This window comes from Blennius ocellaris, assembly GCF_963422515.1.
Source record: "Blennius ocellaris genome assembly, chromosome: 20".
Taxonomy (NCBI): Eukaryota; Metazoa; Chordata; class Actinopteri; order Blenniiformes; family Blenniidae; genus Blennius; species Blennius ocellaris.
Genome location: NC_137669.1, coordinates 17,461,475 through 17,482,263, shown reverse-complemented (window position 1 = coordinate 17,482,263; position 20,789 = coordinate 17,461,475). Strand labels below are relative to the sequence as shown.

The 20,789-nt window shown below is 43.2% G+C and overlaps 1 protein-coding gene across 1 annotated transcript in view; it reads left to right on the top strand.

Moving 5' to 3' along the window:
* Positions 1–20,465, top strand: part of efna3a (ephrin-A3a) — a gene marked incomplete at both ends in the record, with an annotated part of 65,768 nt that extends 45,303 nt beyond the window's left edge. The window contains 4 exons of the mRNA XM_080515812.1: positions 10,620–10,921; positions 11,190–11,252; positions 12,826–12,903; positions 20,347–20,465. Of these exons, the coding sequence (XP_080371938.1) occupies positions 10,620–10,921; positions 11,190–11,252; positions 12,826–12,903; positions 20,347–20,465 (562 nt within the window). The remainder of the gene's footprint in view (positions 1–10,619; positions 10,922–11,189; positions 11,253–12,825; positions 12,904–20,346) is intronic.
* Between the last annotated feature and the right edge of the window lie 324 nt (positions 20,466–20,789).

Sequence of the window (20,789 nt, the reverse complement as noted above, 5' to 3'; positions counted from 1 at the left end):
TAATTCTTAAATGCCCCCACCCCCCCTTACACACACACACACACACACACACACACACACACACACACACACACACACACACACACACACACACACACACACACACACACACACACACACACACACACACACACACACACACACACACACACACACACACACACACACACACACACACACACTTATCATTGGTTTGCTCCAGTCCATTATATCCTTGCATGAATGTGGCACAGTTGCGGGAGAACGAGCGTCACTGGATGAAGGCGAAAAGAGAATGACTTATTGTTTTCATGATTTGATGGCACCGCTGTGCAAAGCAGATAAATAGTGGGTTACATTAGGGGGCTGGGTGTGCAACAGTGAAAGAGCTACAGGCTCACAGAGAGAGCAGATGTGGGCGATCGAGCCTTTAATAGTGAGACACAATTAGAGCCTCACCTTGAGAGAGCTGGACGCTTGTTATCCCGGCATGTCGCAGGATATAATCACACCAGGATCTCAGCAGGATGGATCACTTTTCAAGGCTTGCCCTGGTTGCAGCCCAGCATTAGCTTGCGATACCTCTGAGGGTTTTCTACCTGCTCTCATTCACAGGGAAAGGGATTCCCATTTGATTCAGTGCTTTTGTCTTTCAGTCGCTCCATTTCATAATTAAAACATTAACAGCAGATACTGTTTCAGACGTAACAAACATAATAACGGCAATATTTTGCACACCCAAAAGTCCCAGTTGCATTGAACAACATTCATTCCACAGTCATTAACACAGGAATTTTAATTACTGGCTTTGAGTGCTTGCTAAAGTGTGAGCCATATTGCTGCCAGTGTGAGCTGCCACACCAGTGCAAAGCCCAAAGCCCAAGGGCCAATTATAGCCGGAAAGAGATTCCCAATTGGCCCTTGGAAACTTTCCACTGTAATAAAAGCAAAGACAAGATGCCTACTGGTCTCTGCAAAATTTATTTTATGCAAAAAGTGTTGCTGGAGGAGAGCCACAGTTTAATATTCAACCGCGTCATCCATATTTCTGTTTGATATTTAAACTTCCTCTGCGGATGTCTAGAAAGTAAAGAGCAGCTTAAGCCACACAGATTAATCAATCCAACGCATGTCTGTTCATATTTCCTCTGAACGAGCTGGCAGCAACCCATGATGCTTTGCAAGTGATTTAATCAGAAGTTGGAACTGCGGAAACGGTGTTATTATGTTCATCATGATTGGTTTTGTTTCCATCACTGTCACAATTCAAGTAACGACATCCGTGGATTCAAACAGCAGGCAAACAGAAAAATCCCTTTACTTCAGGCCTGGGTAGATTTACGTTTTGGGGCATGACTCAGTTAAAATAGGTAAACCCGGTAATAGGTAATGCCCGTTTTCACACAATACCACTCATGTTGCTTGTGAATCACCCACGAAACACAAGCAAACTAGAAATGCTATCTATTTGCATGAGTGTGCAGTTTAACAAAAATCCGGCCTGTAGGGTCGTGAAGTCCTGGAGCTGGTCCCAGCGGAGGCAGAGTACCGGTGTGGTCCAGGAAAGGACAAGCACTCACACACTCACATTCCCACCTGAGGGCATTTTAGAGTCAATGCAATTAGCTCCAAACATGCATGTTTTTGCAATTTTGGGGGGGGGGGGGGGGCAGGATACTGGCGAAAAACCTACAAATGCAAAGAGAGAACATGCAAACTCCACATAGAAAAGCCCAAAGTCTAGAGTTGAACCAGCGGTTTATTTTTAAGCACGGCTCCTCTCGGCAGCCACCACAAAACAAACTTCAACATAACTGAACAATATGTCGAGGTGATGAAACCCCTTACTGAGAAATGAAGGAAAATGATTTGCAGTGATCACCAGTTAATTTTTAATGGCATTTATCAAGCACAAAAGAGAAAACATTTCATGCTTTTATCCTCTGAAGTGTGAAGCTCTGTTGTTTTCTCCGTTTTCATCTGTACTAAATTGAATATTTAGGAGGTCTTTTGCACAAAGATGGGATTTTGAAGCCATTCCCTGGGGGATTAGGGGTTCCTCGTCATTTTGAAATAATTTATAGAACAAAAGATTAATTAATTTCTCTTCACAAAAGTAAGTAAAGAAGCGATTAAGTGATGGTCTTTGAATCAGTTGTGTTGAATGGGATCATCATCATGTGAAGTTTGTCATCAGCCACTTTATAAGAGGCCGACTTGGAGCAATGCTCGCTCGGAGAGACGAACAAAAAGCAGCTGTCGAGTGGCGAGATGAGAGGCCATCCTTCAACTTAACCTAAAGATCCATTTCTCAGGCCCGGCGCTGGCAAGAATTGACCCCGCAAGCTGCTGGATGCTGCTCTTCAGCTGATTCGGCACTCTTAACGCTCCCCACTGAGACGGGAGAGTGGATGATCGATAAAATATCACTTCAAACCTGAAATCTATAACTTTCTGCATGGACCAGCTACATCCTTCTGGATTCAGTGTTGCTCTTAAGCAATTGTTTCACCTCATTGTTGCTGGCAAATGTCAACATCCACACAAATGTATTAATTACTGCAGCGATTAATTCATTTGAAAGCTGTGGCATTTCAGCATCTCTCAGCAGCCCAGCAGAGAGCGTCTTCTAACACTTTTTGGTGTTTAATCTCAAATCTCATTACACTTTGGATGTGTTATGACAAGTTATTAATTCATTTGCAAATTAGGAAAACATCACAAACTATAACTCCCCCCCCCCCGCCTGCGACTGAACTTTGAGTTGCGTTCGTGTGAATGCATTGGAAACGGCGGGAATTGTTCCGTGTGCACATTGTGGTCAACGAGTAGGGATTGCCGAGATGTGATTGGTTTAAATCAATAAACTGCTGTTAGAGTGATTGGTTTGAAAGAGTAATTTATGTCAAGGTCTCCTTGAGCAAGGCTCGCAATTACTTAGCAGGACTATAAACCACTGCCAGCGATCTGGGGTCAGCACACGCTTCGCTTTATAGGCGAGATCAAACATACGTTTTCAAAAGTTTTTTTTTTTTTTTTTTTTTTTTTTTACTTCTTCAAATAAATAGAGGAATGAAGAGAGGTGTTGCAGGGCTGTTCAAATAATACAAGAAGAGGTGAAAATCAGGAGGGAAATTGCAAGGTTTGTGTAGGAATTGGTAAATATGAAAAGGTAACGCTGCTCAATGTTTCTGGACCCAGAGTGGACAGAGGTTGTGGAGGAAACCGATGGACGACTCCCGGAGGTACAATAGAAGATAGTTGCAGCGTCTGCCTCTTCCCACACACTGGCTCAGCACTTGTTTCTCCCCCAATCCTCCATTTTGGATCGAAACGCTGTAAACCGGGCCGTTAATTGCAGCGTTAACTCAATCAGTGACGACTCACCGGAGATATAGTGCGCGCGCGCGCGCGCGCGCGCCCGTGTGTGTGTGTGTGTGTGTGTGTGTGTGTGTGTGTGTGTGTGTGTGTGTGTGTGTGTGTGTGTGTGTGTGTGTGTGTGTGTGTGTGTACGCTAGCTTGCATGTCCGATTGTTGTCTGTGTCATTGGCGTGCTTGTGTTCGTGCACAAGTAATGAGTTTTGCTGCTGAGGTTCAGAGAAAAACAGCAGAGTGGAGCTTGTCGCTGCCAGGGGACTTGATTGGGGGAGTGTTGTCGGCGGTAAACAGACAAGTGGTGAATGGCATTTAAGTCACGGCGTTTCGTGCATCGGCAGTTTATCCCTCTGATGAGCCTGATGTTGATTACCCCAGAGAGACTGTGTTTAAGGTCGCCGATGACGACGCTACACTGACCTCGTCTTCACTGGGAGTAGCTTCTACAACTCTGGACAAAGAGTGAACGTCTCAGGGACCGTTTGCAGATACACAGCAAGTACAAGATTCTGCATAATTACTTTTGATTGAAGCTTCCATTAGCTAATTTTTCATGGCAGCCATATCGGAGACCAATAATGGAAAACAATGCAAGAGCCCATGTTGCACTGGTAATTGAATATAGATTGTATACAGTCAGTGCAGAGTTTAATTGTTCGAGTAGTTCTAGGAAAGTCAGTTCACTGACTTCGACAGTTGTTGTTTTTTTTTTTGTTAAAGTCAGTATAAAGATAAATTATTGTATCCAGTCATATAATGAAAGGTCTTGCAAGGGTAAACAAAATGGATTAGAATCACACATATCTGAAATTTCTGGGTAAAAAGTTCTCAAAATGGCATTTTTACCTTCTGAAAGATTCCTTCTACACCACTAAGTACTACTTACCAATAAGTAAAATGTGTTTAATGGATGGAGTGTAAAAATACACACTGTCTCTAATGGTAGTTTTCAATTTTTTTCACCATTCTTTTTCCATGATGCATCATTATAAGAAATGTATCACCAGATCTCAATATTTGGCTCCACAATTTTCTCCTATGTTGTACTTCCTATGTGTTTAAAAAAAACAAAAAAACATAGAGATGCACTAATTATCAAATGATATCATACTACCAATATTGTGCTACTTTTGAGGTGGAAACACTTTACTGTGATTTGATCTGTAGCTGTATAGGTACATAAAATGAGCAAAAGAAAGTGTAAGGAATGAGAATTTTGCCTCATAATAGAAGGTTTTTGAACTGTGAGAGCAATGATGAACAATGAAAGTACAACTGTGATTTGGCTTTCTTGTAAAACCGGTAATATTCACAAAAAGCCTCTCACAGTTATTGAAATGTGCATTTACAAAGGATAATACTGGTGTAATTTTATTCGCTACACTACCTATCAGCATTAATACCTCTGAAAACCACAAGTGCCTGTCTGTGTAGTCAGAAGCTATTACTGTCTTTTCTTCTGCCAGGTTGGACGGCGTTTGTCAAAACCGGCTACTTTTCTCTTCCAGCTGTTTTTAATGGATTTTTTAAAAAGAAAAAAAGAAAAAAAACAGTTTGAGCCTCTGGCAGCAATGTAGGACGAACCTCCGGCAGAACAAACAGCACTAACTTCTGTGACTCAGGAATATCTCGGCGGGTTTAGACTTCTCATAACCGTTCATGTCAGCAGACGAGAAGAAAACAAATACAATTGCACCGGTATTATTTTCCTTGAAACTCAGCAGCTCTCGTGCCTCTGCCCCCCCCCCCCCCCCCTTTGATGCAATCTGACAAATTTTATTAAACTGAAAAATATGAGAGACAACACGGATCCGTTCCAGCTTACACCTTCTGGAAAGTAAAACACATGATTGACATCTCTCGTCCTGAGAGTGAAGGAAAGAAATGTGTCCTCTGTTTTGTTGTTGACAAACAGTTTGGCTATTTACTTTCTTATTGTAATGAGATGATTAGGACATTACCAAGTCGATTAGGTGATTGACATAATTTCTCTATAACAACTGATACGTTACTTTATTAATTACAGGAAACGGGAAGTATTTGAATTCACTTCTTATTGATGTAACTTGATTTAAATTTTTTCTTCAATATTTCACATTTTGCAGTTTAGGCATTGATAACTGTTACCTTCAGTTGCTTTTATTCATTCATCCATCCATACGTCCATCTTTTCAGTTCGTTATCCACTTTGGGGTCGTGAAGCGCTCTCAACAAACATCAGACAGGTTACAACATGGACAGGTCGCCGGTCCATCACCGAGCAAACGCAGAGAGACAGACGGTCGTATACAATTTAAATCTTGCAACTTATAGTCATGAATCAATCTCAATTTTTGTGTTTTTGCGCCGTGGGAGCTCGGAGCAAAGCAAATCGATGTCTTGCACAGGGATAACATGGCAGCTCTCATCGTTTCACTGTAACTCTGAATCATTGCCATAGAAGTTCAAACAAGTAGCAGCCCATTTTTGATCAATATTGAATAGATAATGGAGATATGTTTGTGTGTAGAAAAAGATATAGATATAGATATAGATATACCTGAAAAATATTGACATTGATCATACATCACTTGCATTTTTAAACACTATTTTAATGAGGAACTCAATGATTACATCTCAAACTAAAGCAGGGTTTTTGAAATTATTGCTCACTTTCTCGTAGAAAGACAAACTTTAAATTACTTAATTTGAGCAATAATTCAGCAATCTAAATTAAATACAAATGTGATGAGGTAGTAAGTGTTGGGCTGGGTCTCCCATTTCATCAAAACACATATTAAAGACCTGACGTTATTGTAAATGTGATGTAGATGCATCAAAAATGAAGAAATGTACATTTAAAAGTTGTGACAGTTGCAGGCTATGTATGAAGATTTACCGTATTGAACACCAGAAGCATTTACCTTGCACAAGAAGGTTTGTGCCTTTTATTGCCTATGAATCCCTGCTGCCGTTAACGAATATCCTACAATTTGAAAAAACACAAAGAAATCTGGCATTTCACCAAACACCACTTGGCTTCAGACAAAGCTTGTGCAATGCGGTTCAAGCTCAGTGAACGGACGTATAGTGTGATTTTGCCGTATGTTCATAATATAAATATTGTATTTTCAGCAACACCCTGAAATAATGAGAGTTTTCACCCAGCACTCCTCTGAGCGCTCCACTCCTACAATGTTGCGTCAGAAAGCAAGATGGTGGGTTTCACCATGAATCTACAGGGATTCACTGCCAGTCCAGCTGTTATCTTATCCTCAGTGACACTTCAGCAGCACAGTGGACATTGAGATTTCCTGTTGGCAAGGCGGCCTGTCTCTTGCATGGACACATTGTTGTGGTGGTTGTTAACCAGCTGGACAGGAACGCCCATGTGTCTTACTTGTTGGAGAAAAAAGTAATCACACTACAATAATTGTCATAATAATTCCTGACTGCTGTAACCCTATCAGAGGGGATATCAAAGATGTTATTGATGTGTCCTGTTTTATTTAGTAAACGCTGTTTCTGTACACTCACAGCATTTTTTTTGGCGTCTTCTGCTGAAGCCCCACTACACCACTGTTATTTATTACCTTCAGTATTCCCCAAAGACTCTTTTTAGCACAGATGTGAAAGGTGCAGTGGTGCTATCTTTATCTCATTCTTCCTCCTCCACCCTCCTCTGGTCCTCCTCTATCACTCTCCGTCTCTCTCCCCCTCTATCTGCCTCCCCTGGCAGTCTTCACCAGCTTGTGCAGCCTTTACTAACTAGCTGTGCACTCCCACTCATAGGAAAATGATGATGAGACAGCAAAACCACCGCTGAGACAATGCACAGCGGAAAAGGAAAGGAGGAGAGTCGGATGCTGCGGGAAAAAGAGAGACAACGCGCCAATGAGAGCCATCAGTCTTTTTTATGCACTTTTACCACATATATGTTCATCCCCGGGGAGCGCTACGTCTCTGTCTCGGCCTCTGCCTCCTTTCCTGTGCCTTTCTCCCGTGTTGTCATCATTCAATGCATTTCCCTCCCTCCCCTACCTTAAGTTATTAAATCTCTCCTCACAGCTTCCTTCAGTTTCCCCTCTCCTCTCCTCCCTCCATTCCTCCCTGCCCTGCAAACTTTTTGTTTTGTGCCACTAAGTGGTCTGCTTATATAACGGCGTGCACCTAGAGGGACTCCCTGCCTCCTCTCACCCAGCCTGCTCCTCTCACTCCTCCCTCCCGGGCTGCTGCGTTTCTTCTGTCCTCCTCTCTGCCGCACCGCACCTTCTCTTCCTCCTACAGAGTCATTTTCCTCCTCCTCTTTTATCCCCGCGCTTCCTCTCTATTGCTGACTATGTTTGGAACAAACGGTCCTCCTGCTGTGTTGCTACAGCGAGTCGGCCTCAGTGAAAACCAAAAACAGAAAAACAGTGCAGTCACAGGACCGTCTGTTAATTTCCGTGTCAAAGCGGCGAGGTGAACAGCACAAAGGGAGTCATCTCACGGAGCGCTTGATTACCAAGTGGCAGCAAATGACAGAAATGGTAAAATTTGTTTAAATCAAATCAGAAACTGGAGGATGTCTGTGTGACGCTTGCACGTCCTCGTGTGCAACACTGTGTGTGTCAGTCCACATATACTGATGAGTACTCACTAGAGTATCTTCATATTTTGGAATAATTTAAGTTTGACTTGCATCGGTGGGTTTGTGGGGTCCCTGACCCAAAATAGAGTGTTGACCCTTTTACGATACCTCATAACCAGAAGGCATACACCATATACATCAGATATACACCATTAGCTTTACATGTATAATGTCCATTAAAGAAATATGAACCTGTCATTATGTATGACCGTCCTGTCACATCTCACAAATCTAGAGCCATAAAATCCAAATAAATCATACGATACGAGTTTGTTCAACCAGTATACGTTCCTTACTTATTGTAAATACTCTGGTTTAAAAATGTGGCGGGTGAGCACAGTAATCGTTCACCATCTCTTCAGGAGAACCGTCCAAGAAGAGCTTCGTTGTCTGTGGATTAGTTAAGAAAAATACTAATATTTGAAGTTATTCTCAGCCTCCATATCAGCTTTCTTGGATCCAGCGAACAAGGCGTTATTGTCCCTTGCAGTAGTCTCTGATGTACACATTTGAATGAAGTGAATGTTCAAGAAGAAACGCTTTGCTGACAAGTTTGCTGCATTTGCTGTTCTGTCTCAGTGGTACCCAGCAGCCTTTCATCCATAAATACTATTGAGCGCTCAAACACAGACACACTCTCTTTCTGAATCCTCTTGCTTTCTTGTATTCAGCTCCTCTTGCACGCCACTGCCCTCTCACTTATTTCTCAATGACTCTGACTCTGTCTGACTTTTGACTCACCACTTGCGTCCAAGGATTCTCCTTTGTGCATATTTTCATCTTCAGCACGCCGTTTTATCTTATGCCTGTCTACTCTTCTTTTTAACCCACACCCATTGTACCTCTTTATCTACTTCCACCCCTCCAATCTCAACCTTCCTCCCCTCCTCTACCACCAGCCCCACTCTCTAAATATAGTCCCTTTGAAGCGCAGAGCAGTGTTGTCTCTTCCCGCAACACTGCAAGACAAAAGTCTTGTCATCTCACATCTGAGCAGCAGGGATAGAAAGCACAGATAAGATTGATGGCCTAAAAAGAATGCTGGTTAAGAGAATTGATATTCATCTTGCCCCAGCGTGAGTGTAAATGGAGAGAAGTGAGGGAGGAATGAAGATCAGAGTCAAGGAGAGGCTCCGAAAAAAGAAAGATGTAACGCCACGGTGAGAAATATTACGAGACTGAAAGAGAGCGAGAGAGAGAGAGAGCGAGAGAGAGCGAGAGTGAGAAAGGAGGGTGTTCTGACATTTCTGATCTTCATTTTGTAATAAAATTATACTCTCTCCGGAGGCCTGACCCAGTAACGCGTGCACGTGTGCACATGTTTAGGTGAGCCTGTCAACAGCTCCGCGTAATGCACAGTGAGGCGACGGTTACTACAGTGTGAAATTCCTGCCTCTTCTGTAGGTGTGTAGCAGATCATGTGCGAGAATGAGGAGAGGAGCAAGTGCAGAAAAAGAAATGGCTGCAGAGGATCAGCGGGGGTAGAAGCACATAGGAAAAAGGAGGTGTAACAATACCTCCACCTAATGGTTGAAATCGGTCATTACAGCCGGTTGGTGCAGGTTACACACACCACTGCAGCCGAGGACAATTCCCATCTCATCAGCTCACCTGCAGGAGCCCTTCTAATGACTTCTGCTCTGTGTAATTACAGACTGTGTAATTTACATAATCAGTATACTTAGTATTATAAACAGTGAGGGTAACAGCATGGAGGCTGTATGGGAAATAATATCACATCATCCTCTCAGTTGTTCAATGAAGAGATTTAAATCGACGAAAGGGTTACTGTGCGTGCACACACACACACACACACACACACACACACACACACACACACACACACACACAGGCTTCTCTTTCACGCTTAACATCCCTGTCCTCCATCACTAACCCTTGCCAGGGGAGTTTGGGCCATGATATGTCCGTTGTTCGGGCTGGTCCCCCTGCGGCCGGAGCATACATCGCCGCTGACAGAATCTCCTTTCACCTCAATGACCCGCCTGTAGCTGGCTCAGGAGGGGCGAGCTGCCGTGTAGATTATCATTCTCAGCATCGGTCTCAGTGAGTGCCATGGGGCATTTCACACTAAAAAAAACTGTTTTTATATGCAGCAGGAAGTGAGGAATGTATTAGTTTATCTCTTCAAGAGAAAAGGTGGGGGTTTTTTTTGTTTTTTTTAAGGCTGAGGGGAAAGTCTATTGCTCCCATTAATTCTGTTAATGTGAACAGTTTTGCTTAAACTACAAGTCAATTAAAGAGTCAGTTGATATGCATGAAGGAAACTGACGACTGATTAATAATTTATCCTGATAAACGGGCACAACTTCCTTAGCCACAAATGTGAGGATGTGCCGTTTTTTTCTGTCTTGCATCATTGTCATTACACTGCTGTAAGTCAGGGGCTTGTTTGTTTGTTTTGTCTGCTGAAAATTGAAAGTGAAAACTGCCACAGGTCTCATGCTAGAAGCACCTGCATAGAGTCACATATCTTCACATTTCTTGTTTGTTTGTAAAACATCTAAAAACGGAGTTTCAGTTTTCCAGGAAAACATGTACATCTTGGCAGAAAGAAGTGCTGTTTTGAAGTTTGGTGCAGGATATCTTGGCTCTCACTCGATGCCCACATTTATTTTGCATCTTTTTGTTTTCTCAGGCTACGAAGGGAGGGATTCACAGTACAAGTCAGTGTCAACGACTACCTGGATATCTACTGCCCACACTACAACACCAGCCAGCGAGGGACGCTGGAGCGCGTCATAGCCGAGCAGTACATCCTCTACATGGTCAGCTATCGCGGATATCGGACCTGTGACCCCCACCTGGGATTCAAACGCTGGGAGTGCAACCGGCCCCACGCGCCCCACGCGCCCATCAAGTTCTCCGAGAAGTTCCAGCGTTACAGCGCCTTCTCGCTAGGCTACGAGTTCAACGTGGGCCAGGAGTACTACTACATCTGTGAGTCGGGCCAATAAACACTGGCGCTGGTTTATTTTAATGGGTTGGAAAAAAAAAAAAAGCCTGAGGGGGCTGCACATTCAATATTTTGATCGGAGATTATAACTGTCACCTCCATGTATTGACGGCATGTGGGTGTTGTTAATTGATTCTGGAAGTTCAGCCGAGGACAGACTGAGCTCAGTCTCTCAGACGGTTGTCGAGGGCTGTGTGGCCTGCAGAGGGCACAAGGTTGACACGTTTTTCTGTGTTTGCCCTGGTCTTTCAGCCACACCCACTCACCACGGCCACAGCTGCCTGAGACTGAGGGTCTACGTCTGCTGCTCCACCGGTGAGATCCAAAGTCACGCCGCCCTCGCCCGCTCTGTGTTGCTTTGTTTTCACATCCACTCCCCATCCTATCTCCTTTGTATCTCACAAATAAACAGAGAAATAGAAACAAAGAGGCAGAGAGACACAGACAAAGAGAGAGAGAGAGAGAGAGAGAGAGAGGGAGAAACTAAGATCTGACAGTCTTGTCTCAGTGAGAGGCTTTTCTGCCTCGTGCTGTCTTGGCAACGTTTTGATGATGGTGTCTCTTTCCTCGAAGCAGAGCTTTGAGAGTGATGGCTTAATGTTATTCTCTGTCTCAGTGCTATTACAGTAATGCTCGATCTCACTCTATGAGTGACATGCTCTCGTGAAGCTGCACAAAAGACGTAAAAGTTAAAAAAAGAGAAATACTCAGCTGCAAAATCCTTCTGCCCTCCTCTCTGCCCGTCACTGCCTATACCTCTCTCCCACAGCTCTCTTGACCACCCCCTCCTTCTCCCTATCTCTGCTCCTCTCTTTCTTGCTCTGCGATGCCTGCTGCTCTGTATAGTGGTGTGTGTTATTTTTACCCTGGTAGCCCCTGCAGGCCTTTGATCAGGCAGCCCGGTGCTGAAAGCCTCCCCCTCTCCTCTAACCTTGTCAGCACTAATACATCCCACACTCAGGCCAGTGTCAGCCCCTGTGTACACATCACCTTAACACCCACCCCCCAATCCCAGTGTCACTGCTAATCTATTGATGTGTCTACCGTGCTTCCATTTGCTTCTGTGTGTGTGTGTTTGGATGTAAGAGTTTGTGTGTCTGTCTGCACATGTAGGCCATAAATTTTTCTCCTGTGTGTGTGTGTGTGTGTGTGTGCGTGAGGGTGTATTTAGTCGCTTTACGATCTGCAACCTTTGCTCGGCAAGGTCATTTTAACAGCCTGCTATCAAAGACGTTGCTGGATTCGACTGCCTTTCTTTCCATTCCCATGCGCGTCTCCCCGGTTAACCCTTACAAGACTTCGCAGTGAGAAAGATGTGAATATGCATGTCATGCGATTTACATCTGTGAGGTTCCAGCTGATTACTGCCAGCATGTCTGCAGGCTCGTCTGTTGACGCTGTTTCATCTTGCTAACCACACATCACAGTCGTAGGCTCATGCAGACACATATTTAGCAGCATGAAAATATACAAAGTCGTACACGCGCGCATCAAGGAACCCACACGTCGTTCATTCACGGATAATTTGGCATTGCAGGCTGAATGTAATTTTGTGTCTAGACCAACAGTAAATGTAATAATGATTTCTGTCCACCTCTTCCAATTGCTTTTAATGTGCAGATGGTAGTCTGGACACGCAGTCTATTTGTTTGTGGTTTCGCCGTGGCAGGGGCACTCTAACGCCTCCACGTCCTACTATTACTGCACACGGTTTAATGATGTCTAAAATGCAAGTTTTTCTCCGGCCTGTTTTAATGATCTGTTTTCTCTCGCTCTCTCTCTCACTCTCTCTCTCTCTTTTCACACACCGGTGTTTCTGTCCTGGGATTGTTATTTCTCCCTCTTCCATTCTGTCACTCTCTTTGTGTATATGTTGTGTGCCTCTCAGTCTCCCAGGCAGATGATGACTCCAGTCAGACTCCTCCCGACTACACAGTAAGGCCAAACATCAAAATACACGACATTGGTGAGTGACTGAGCTGCTGAAAGGGAACGGCTGCCAATTGTCAGACGCTGGTCAATATTTGGCTGCAGAGCTTGATTTGTGTATCACTCTTTGTGGAAAGGAACCAACCATTTGTTAGTTTTTCTACTCTTTGGTTGGCGAAAGAAAATCCCCAAGTCATAAATGGTTGATGAGTAAAATCTTTATTTTCTGCACTGGAGTTGTGCAATGTGGGCAAGACCATGAACACAGCATCCATAATGATTCAACAGGGGTTTTTTTTTTGTATACTATGAAACTATAAGAAGGCATCATGTTCAATTTTGGACTTGCGGCCATTGTTTGTATGGGTCTTGATAGCGTAATTATCACGAGGAATAATGTGGAAGCACTGATCCAATACACAGGAAGAGAATTTGCCCCAATACTGCCCTTATTATACCATTCATTCATCAGTGTCGTTACAAGATTAATTGTTTCCTCTGTCAGCTGCATTAATTCAGTCATGATGCTACACAGCAGTCTCTGACCTCACATTACCTTACATAAAGACGCTTTTAATGAGTTGCACACAGTGAGGCATACAGATTATAAAGTCAGGAGCAGGCAAAATAGGGAGCACTGCTACTACTCGATTACTTTAGAAGGAAGTTATCAAATATGATGTGAAGATCTTATCCAGATTATCAAAATGACTTGCAGATAAAGTAGTGCTTGAAAGTAATCGTCTTCTACATTCACTTTTTTCAGTCCGAAGACAGTAAAAACTAGTATGTTTTTGAATTGTAGGAGAAAAAGGACATGGAGAACATGAAAATTCCAAACAGCCTGAAATCAAACCGGGTTCTTCTCACTGTGAAGTGACGGTGCGAACAGCTACACCACTGTGCACCCCTGTCATCTTACATCTAGCCTTTTTTTTTTTTATACTGACTGGCAAACACAGATCACACTCACATCCCATGCCTTCCTATTTCGGATAAATATTCCCTCTGTGAGCGGGGAAATTAAAAATAAACTTGGATAAGTGGAGTAGATCTCTGTTGATTCCATTGTATATTAAAATTCAAGCCCTTTGCAATCCCAGTCAGCACACCTAATAAAAAAAATATATCAGTCATTCGATATTAAAAACAAAAACAAAATGAACATAGAGAAAATGCCCCAAAGTTTTCCACTCACTCACACACACACACACACACACACACACACACACACACACACACACACACACACACACACACACACACACACACACACACACACACACACACACACACACACACACACACACACACACACACACACAGGTAAAATCTTTCCTCTTCACCCCTGGGCAAAATCTAGAAGGTCAGTAGAGGTCTTGTAAGAAATGAAAAGTCCATGTTTACCTAAGGAGAAAGCATGTCAGTGAGCGAGTCAATTGTGCAGCCGAGTGGTTACATAAACCCTCTATTTTTCTTCCTCTCTCTCCGTCCCCATCTCAAACAAAAGCTTCTTGCCGGGAATCATTTAGTGTGCTTGTTTCTGGGAGCCGTAGGTGGCCTGCGACGAGGGCGAAGAGATTGTGACCTGCCTGAGATGGAAACTGAGACCAACAGAGGCCGAATGAAAAGAGCTCTTGAGCAACGAGTACCTTCAGAGAGAAAGAGAGAGAGAGAGAATTCAGAAAAGAGAAATAGAAAAGAGAGGAAGAAGGTAGGGTGAATTTGGAAAGAGGTTGACAAAGTGAGACGGAGAAAGTCAGTGAGATAAAAGACGGGAAGGAGAATTGCAGCAAGAGAAAGTCTGGCTGAAAGGAAGGATAGATAGGCGAGAGGTAAAGAGAGAGAGAGAGAGAGAGAGAGAGAGAGAGAGAGAAAGATAAAAACCAGAGTGCGGGCAGGGAGAGGGAGGCGCAGAGAGAAGGGGCAGAGGAGGAAAGAAAAAGCTCAGTGGTGGGCGAATTGCTCAGCAGTAACTTAGGCTCCAGCTTACGTAGAATTTAATATATTAAAAAAAAAAAGACACTCTGGCAGGGAATCATAAAAAGTCATTGCCTCTGGCGTTGTGATGCATTTTACTGAATACATTTGAAAGGATAACAAAATCAGGACACAAATTTATGGGCATGCACGCACTGTGAAACAGCCGCCCGAGAGCCCCTGACGGCCCCGCTGACCCTCTGGACACCCACTCCCTGACTAAGCTGCAGGACCAGACCAGCCCACAGACTGGCTGAGCGTCAACTCTTCTCTTCATCTTCCTTTGCATATGTTTGGACTCGCTGTCACTTTATTATTAGCTTCGACGTCACACTTCCCTTCTGTGTAAAAAGGTGTTTCAAGGATAAGTTGGCTATATTTCTATATGGGTCTTGTTATTGTACTTCCCGTTATTATTTCTTTGTTTTAGAAGTGGAAAGAATGGTGATAATGTTACAGATACAGTTGTTTAAAAGACCAAACCCCCATCTTTACCTTCACATCCAAGAAAAATCGCATTACCTGCGACATACATCCCTTTAAATCATTTGTCAAACAAGAAGCTACTCCACATTAATATGTGAATGAGAAATGCTTTCAAATCACATTTATGAAAGATGACACTATTGGCTTGTTTTCAATCTGTCAGATTGTCTTATTAGCTTGTTTATCTCAGCCCCATTTTACAAAATAAAACAGCTTGCCTGTCATTGTAGTTTAATACATCAATACAAATATGATCCATTATTTGTAAAATCACTGGTTTGGCCAAACTTGCAATATTTATTTTCTAAATCTCCCTGCAATTCCCTTTCTTTCCTGCTTGCGGCTGTTTTTGGCATTAATTATGAATAGCAGAGATTCGTTTGAGAGGAGTATCTCATAGCAAGCTTCTCACAGTATTTTACACATATGTGCTATAATATTTCAATGCTGAAACCTCCTGCTTGAATTAATCATAGATTTGTAGTTTCCTCCAGCAAAAGCAAAAGTCTTCTATGCATTCTTCCATCTGTGACTTACTTGGCCTTAAACACATTCCATGTGAGGTTTTCTGCAGCAGCGGAGGAGGGCTCAAGGCTAAAACATAAATTAGTCAGTGGACAGAAAATACAACTGGAAACTGTTCTCCCCAAAAAAAATGTGAACCATGACATCTGTGCATCGTGTTGTATGCAGATTTTCTTCAAATTGGACAGAATATATAGCTGTGCTGTGCGAAGGAAACCAGGATACATCCACCAAGATGATTCACCACCTTTGGTCATGTTAACAGCAGCTGTGTTTTCGTGGCAAATCGACAACAGACTTGTGGTTTTCTGGCCTGATAATTGGCTGGAGCCTCGTGTCATTTAATGTTCATGTTTGCTCGCTTGCCATCAGGTGGGATATTTCTACATCCGAGCAATGAATGCAGGATGCATCATCTTTTTGGGTTGCAGGTCCATTTTTGTCATGCTTGTTAGGGCGATAGTTACAGAATGCCTGCAGGAAATGTCTTCAAATTTGGCATGCTGAGAGCCGGTGCCTGAAGATAGCGATACACAGTGGACAGGCCACCGGTCTATTACAGGGCGAACACAGAAACACACAATCAGACACACTCGGGTCTGTCGGCAATTTACCATTTGTTCACCAAGAAATGGGTAAAGATTATCAAGCTGACAGGTCATGGTATATCAGATTCTTTTCCTGAAGGTGATTGGGCATGCTTGAAGTATTTCAAGACATTTTAACTCCCAACCAAACGTGTTCTTCAGTTTTGTAAGAATACTTTGTACACACAGAGAGAACATGCAAAATGCTGAGGTGACTGAGCCCACCTCCACACTGGTCGGCTCCATCTAGATTCAGATTGATTAATGTGTGGTAGGTCAGTATTAATAGAACTTTGAACTCTGCTTTTAATGCAAAATATCAAGGAGATTTCCAGAAATTCTCCACCGTCCTCAGAAGTAAAAGTCTTGGTCTTCAAAAGTTCAAGTAACAAATCCATATCTTGCTAACATGGTAGGTGCTAGAAGAATTATGCAGTTGTGTCGAGGGTCAAAGTGTGAGAAGGAGAGCAAACAAGCTCCAGCCTCCTGGTCCACACAGCGTCCTCCTGCTCTGTTCCTAAGCTGTTCAATCGATAAATCCTGAGCTTACACTTTGGTATACTTTTCATCCATTGAAGAAGTTACTATAGAAATAGCTAATGAATAAACAGGCGATATGCATGGGTTCAAACACTGATCTGGTTAACTCCTCCTGCTGTCCAAAAACAGGTTAGTTTTTGCCTGTAAATTGCCCCGAGGTGTGAGTGTGTGTGGCTCCTTGGAATTTCCAACTCAGAATAATGTGGCTTCCTCGGAAAGAACAAGTTGCAGCTTTCCAGCTAATCCCAGGAAAACAGTATAAAGACATGGTCAACCTGTTTGACTTTTTTTCTTTTTTCTTTTTCCAGAACGTAAATCTAAATATTTTGATGTACAGCTATTTCATTTTTCCCAGCTCCAAAATCAACTTGAAATGCTTTATAAATTTGGACTTTGAATCTGTAGCTTTTATATTATTTTGCCTCAATTGTCCTGCAGGGCTACACAGGGGTGTAGCGGTTCGCACTCTCGGTTCTGTGCAGAGGTTACATGTTGTCACTGTGCATGTGTGGGTTTTCTCCCCTCAAACACAAACAAACAAAAAAACATGCATTTGAACCTTATCCATGAATCTTTCCTGTAAGTGTGCCTGACTGCCTGTCTCTGTGGTTAAACTCACTGTCCACATGTCAATGGGTAAAAGGAGGTCAAGGTCACTATGACCACAGATGCGTGTCATTTGTCTGTATCTCCCAGAAGCCTACAGTTAATAACTATGTATTTTATTACATTACTTCAAAAATTTCTCTTCATGTTATAAAAAAAAGTCACATTAATGTCACATTAATGCTGCAATGCATTTTTATTGTCAGCTCAATGGATAGTTCATGTAAAACTCATTAGCATGAGATAATCTTCACTTGACATTGAATCTGCATCAGTAGTAAGGACTAGTCTTTTCAATATAATAGGACCATTATGCTCACAGAAGAGAAGAGGAGTCGTTCTGAAAGTCGACTTAAAAGAGCGTGCACAGCGACATCTGTGCCACTTAGCACAATAATGAAGATGATACCCCCGCTCTTGTTGACCTACCCCCCGTGACACGATTTGAATCGCTGAACTGTTCAGAGATATAAGCAGCAATTCAGACATCTGAAAGCTGCTAATTGCCTTCAAGTGTTAAAGCTATTATTGTTCGGCGGTCAGCTTGAAGAGCCCAATAACATTATTCCTTCATGGAACTGCTTGAAGTTATTTGGGAAATGTTAATTGCTCTGGTGATTTTGTTGGGAACGACAATCAGTGAATTGTTTTATAGGCGAGGTGCGAGCCATCTGAATACCCTCCAAAAGTGTCGTATCGCCTCGATTCACCCGCGGATCCGTGGGCGTTCCGGACGGGTCCATTGCCTCGTGTTTGTTGACACATCACTGCGAGTCCGCCGTCATTGGGGTGCACGAGGATTTATCGAGCCAGACAACCTTTTTCCACTCATCGACAGTCTAGTGCTGATGCTTCTTATCTCACTGTAAACGCCTTGGGCATTTCGCTGTGGACAGGCGGCGCTGCCCTGCTTGCCCGTCTGTTGTTGCACCCCGTTCAGACAAGACTGCAGCAGATTGTGCGCTTGGAAATTGATTGCTGTATCCCACAATTGTACTGTGATGTTAGATGTCATACTGTGAACCTTTGATAACTTGTTATGGCCAGAGGCGCCCAACGTCCCCCACATTCATCTTCCAAGGCTGGCCTCCCTAAATAGCGAAGGTTTTGAAGAAGTGCAGCTTTGAGATTTTTCCCGAGCTCCTCCAAATAAGTCTGGAAGATTCAGTTCACACGCAATGCGTCTGTGGAGATGGAGCTGTGGCTGCATGTACTTATTTATGTAAAGGTAAGAAAGGGGTCGCTTATTCTGCAGGGACAGCGAGTCTCCTCCTCCGGCCCCTGTCAGTAAATTTTACCTCAGAATCCCATCTGATAAAAAAAAAAAACCTTTTGGAGAAACAGTCCACATAGTGTGACGACCTCGCCGCGACCTGCTGCGGGCCCTACCCGAGGCAGTGCTGGTTTATATTCTCCCTCCTGCCTTGTCTTACTGTTTAATGTCTGAGTTCATGGCGGCACGCCGCGGTGTGAATGTCAATGTTGTGTGTCATGGCAGCAGGCGGATGCTGCGTGTTCGTTAACCACGTCTCTGACGTGAGCTGGAGTCGCCAGACCCGGACAAACCGGAGATGTTGGTTGGTTGAGATTCAGACGAGACACAAGAAGAAAAACAAAACAAAATTCCGAACATTCATCAGACATACGAGGGGATTGTTGTCCCTGACTGCTATCTGCCATCACCTCTGTTATTTTTACTTGAAGGCAATTACCGTCTCAGTTATATTTAGAAACTAGACGAGCCATTGACATTGAAACAGCGGAGGACATCTCGCTCGCTCGATTTAATGCCTCACTTAAAAAACAGACAATATGTCGACTATAACTTTTCTGTCAAGAGAGTTTACGACGGCTGTGCGAAGGCTCAACAGACAAGACGTATAATTTATGTATATTTTTTTGCTCAAAATTTGAGATGAATATCCAATTTGTTTGAGATTTGTTGTTTTTTCTCACTTCCTAATTTTGTTTTATGATTCAAAATTCGATTTGCCGTTGATGCAATGCAACATCAATTTGTCACGTTTTAAGACTTTAAACTCGGAGAAGTTACGTAATTTAAACTTCCTCGTCTCCATCCATTTCTCAGTTTTATGCCCGACGTGCGACAATATGACTGACATTAATAAGAAACTGCCGTTTTCTTGAGAGACAAAAGCAGGCTTGAGCAGAGGTTGCACTAAAACTGTGATTGATGTGTGAGCAGTGTTGTGTTTCCTTTGCTTTATTTGGATAGGTAATAACCCTCTAGATATAATGGGAGGCATTATGTCGAGACAGAGCATAATGACTCAGAGTAATCCACTTTTTACTGAATATTACTAAATGTGTTCTCCCAGCTCTTTCTCTATCTTTCCCCTCCAGCTAATGTTCTGTTGTGTCTAATCAATGGCGAGGCCATAGTAATTTGGTTTGATTGAAATCCCTCGAGGATAAAAACATCATTAGTGTGAAAGGAGGAATACATGGAGGAAAAAAAAACAGATCAGAAGCAAAAGTGTTTTTAATTTTCCGTCCCACGGGGGAAATGCCCATATGTAGCTGATGATAATTGGTGGTTTGTTGATAATTGCAACATGTCTCTTTCTCTTGCATATGTTAAAGTGCAATTTGCATGCGTCACACATTGCCTTTAGATTGATGAATTAATAATGTAGCAATGGTTGGTTTCCTTCTGTCTGGCGCACGCTCGTTCACACACCCGGCTCGTCTTTCCTCACTTTCTTGTTTCCTCTCTTGTGCTTTTGCTTCTGCAGATGAATTTAACCCCGAAGTTCCCAAGCTGGAGAAAAGTGTCAGCGGCAGCAGCCCATCACGTGACCGCCTTCTTCTCACCGTGGCGATGCTGCTGGTTTCCACCGTGCTCTTGTCCTAGCGACCGTCTCCGAGTGACACTTCATACACAGCTGGACCGCCTCGTCCAAAGGGCTTCGTGTCCACCACGGTCGGGATGATGTGAAGGTTGACAGGAACACAGAAGAGAATCAAGCAGAGGTGTAACAATATACCACAATCAGATGGACACACACAAAAATCTTGACCTTAGCTTAATGAACTTGGAGGGGGGGGGGTAAAAAAGAAGAAGAAAAAAAAAAAGAGAGGCCTTTTTGCTGTCATATTCACACCAGTGTATTTTGACACTCTTATGTGTTGTTGGACATCGTCATCATATGAAAACATCTCATGCGGGTGTGGTGAC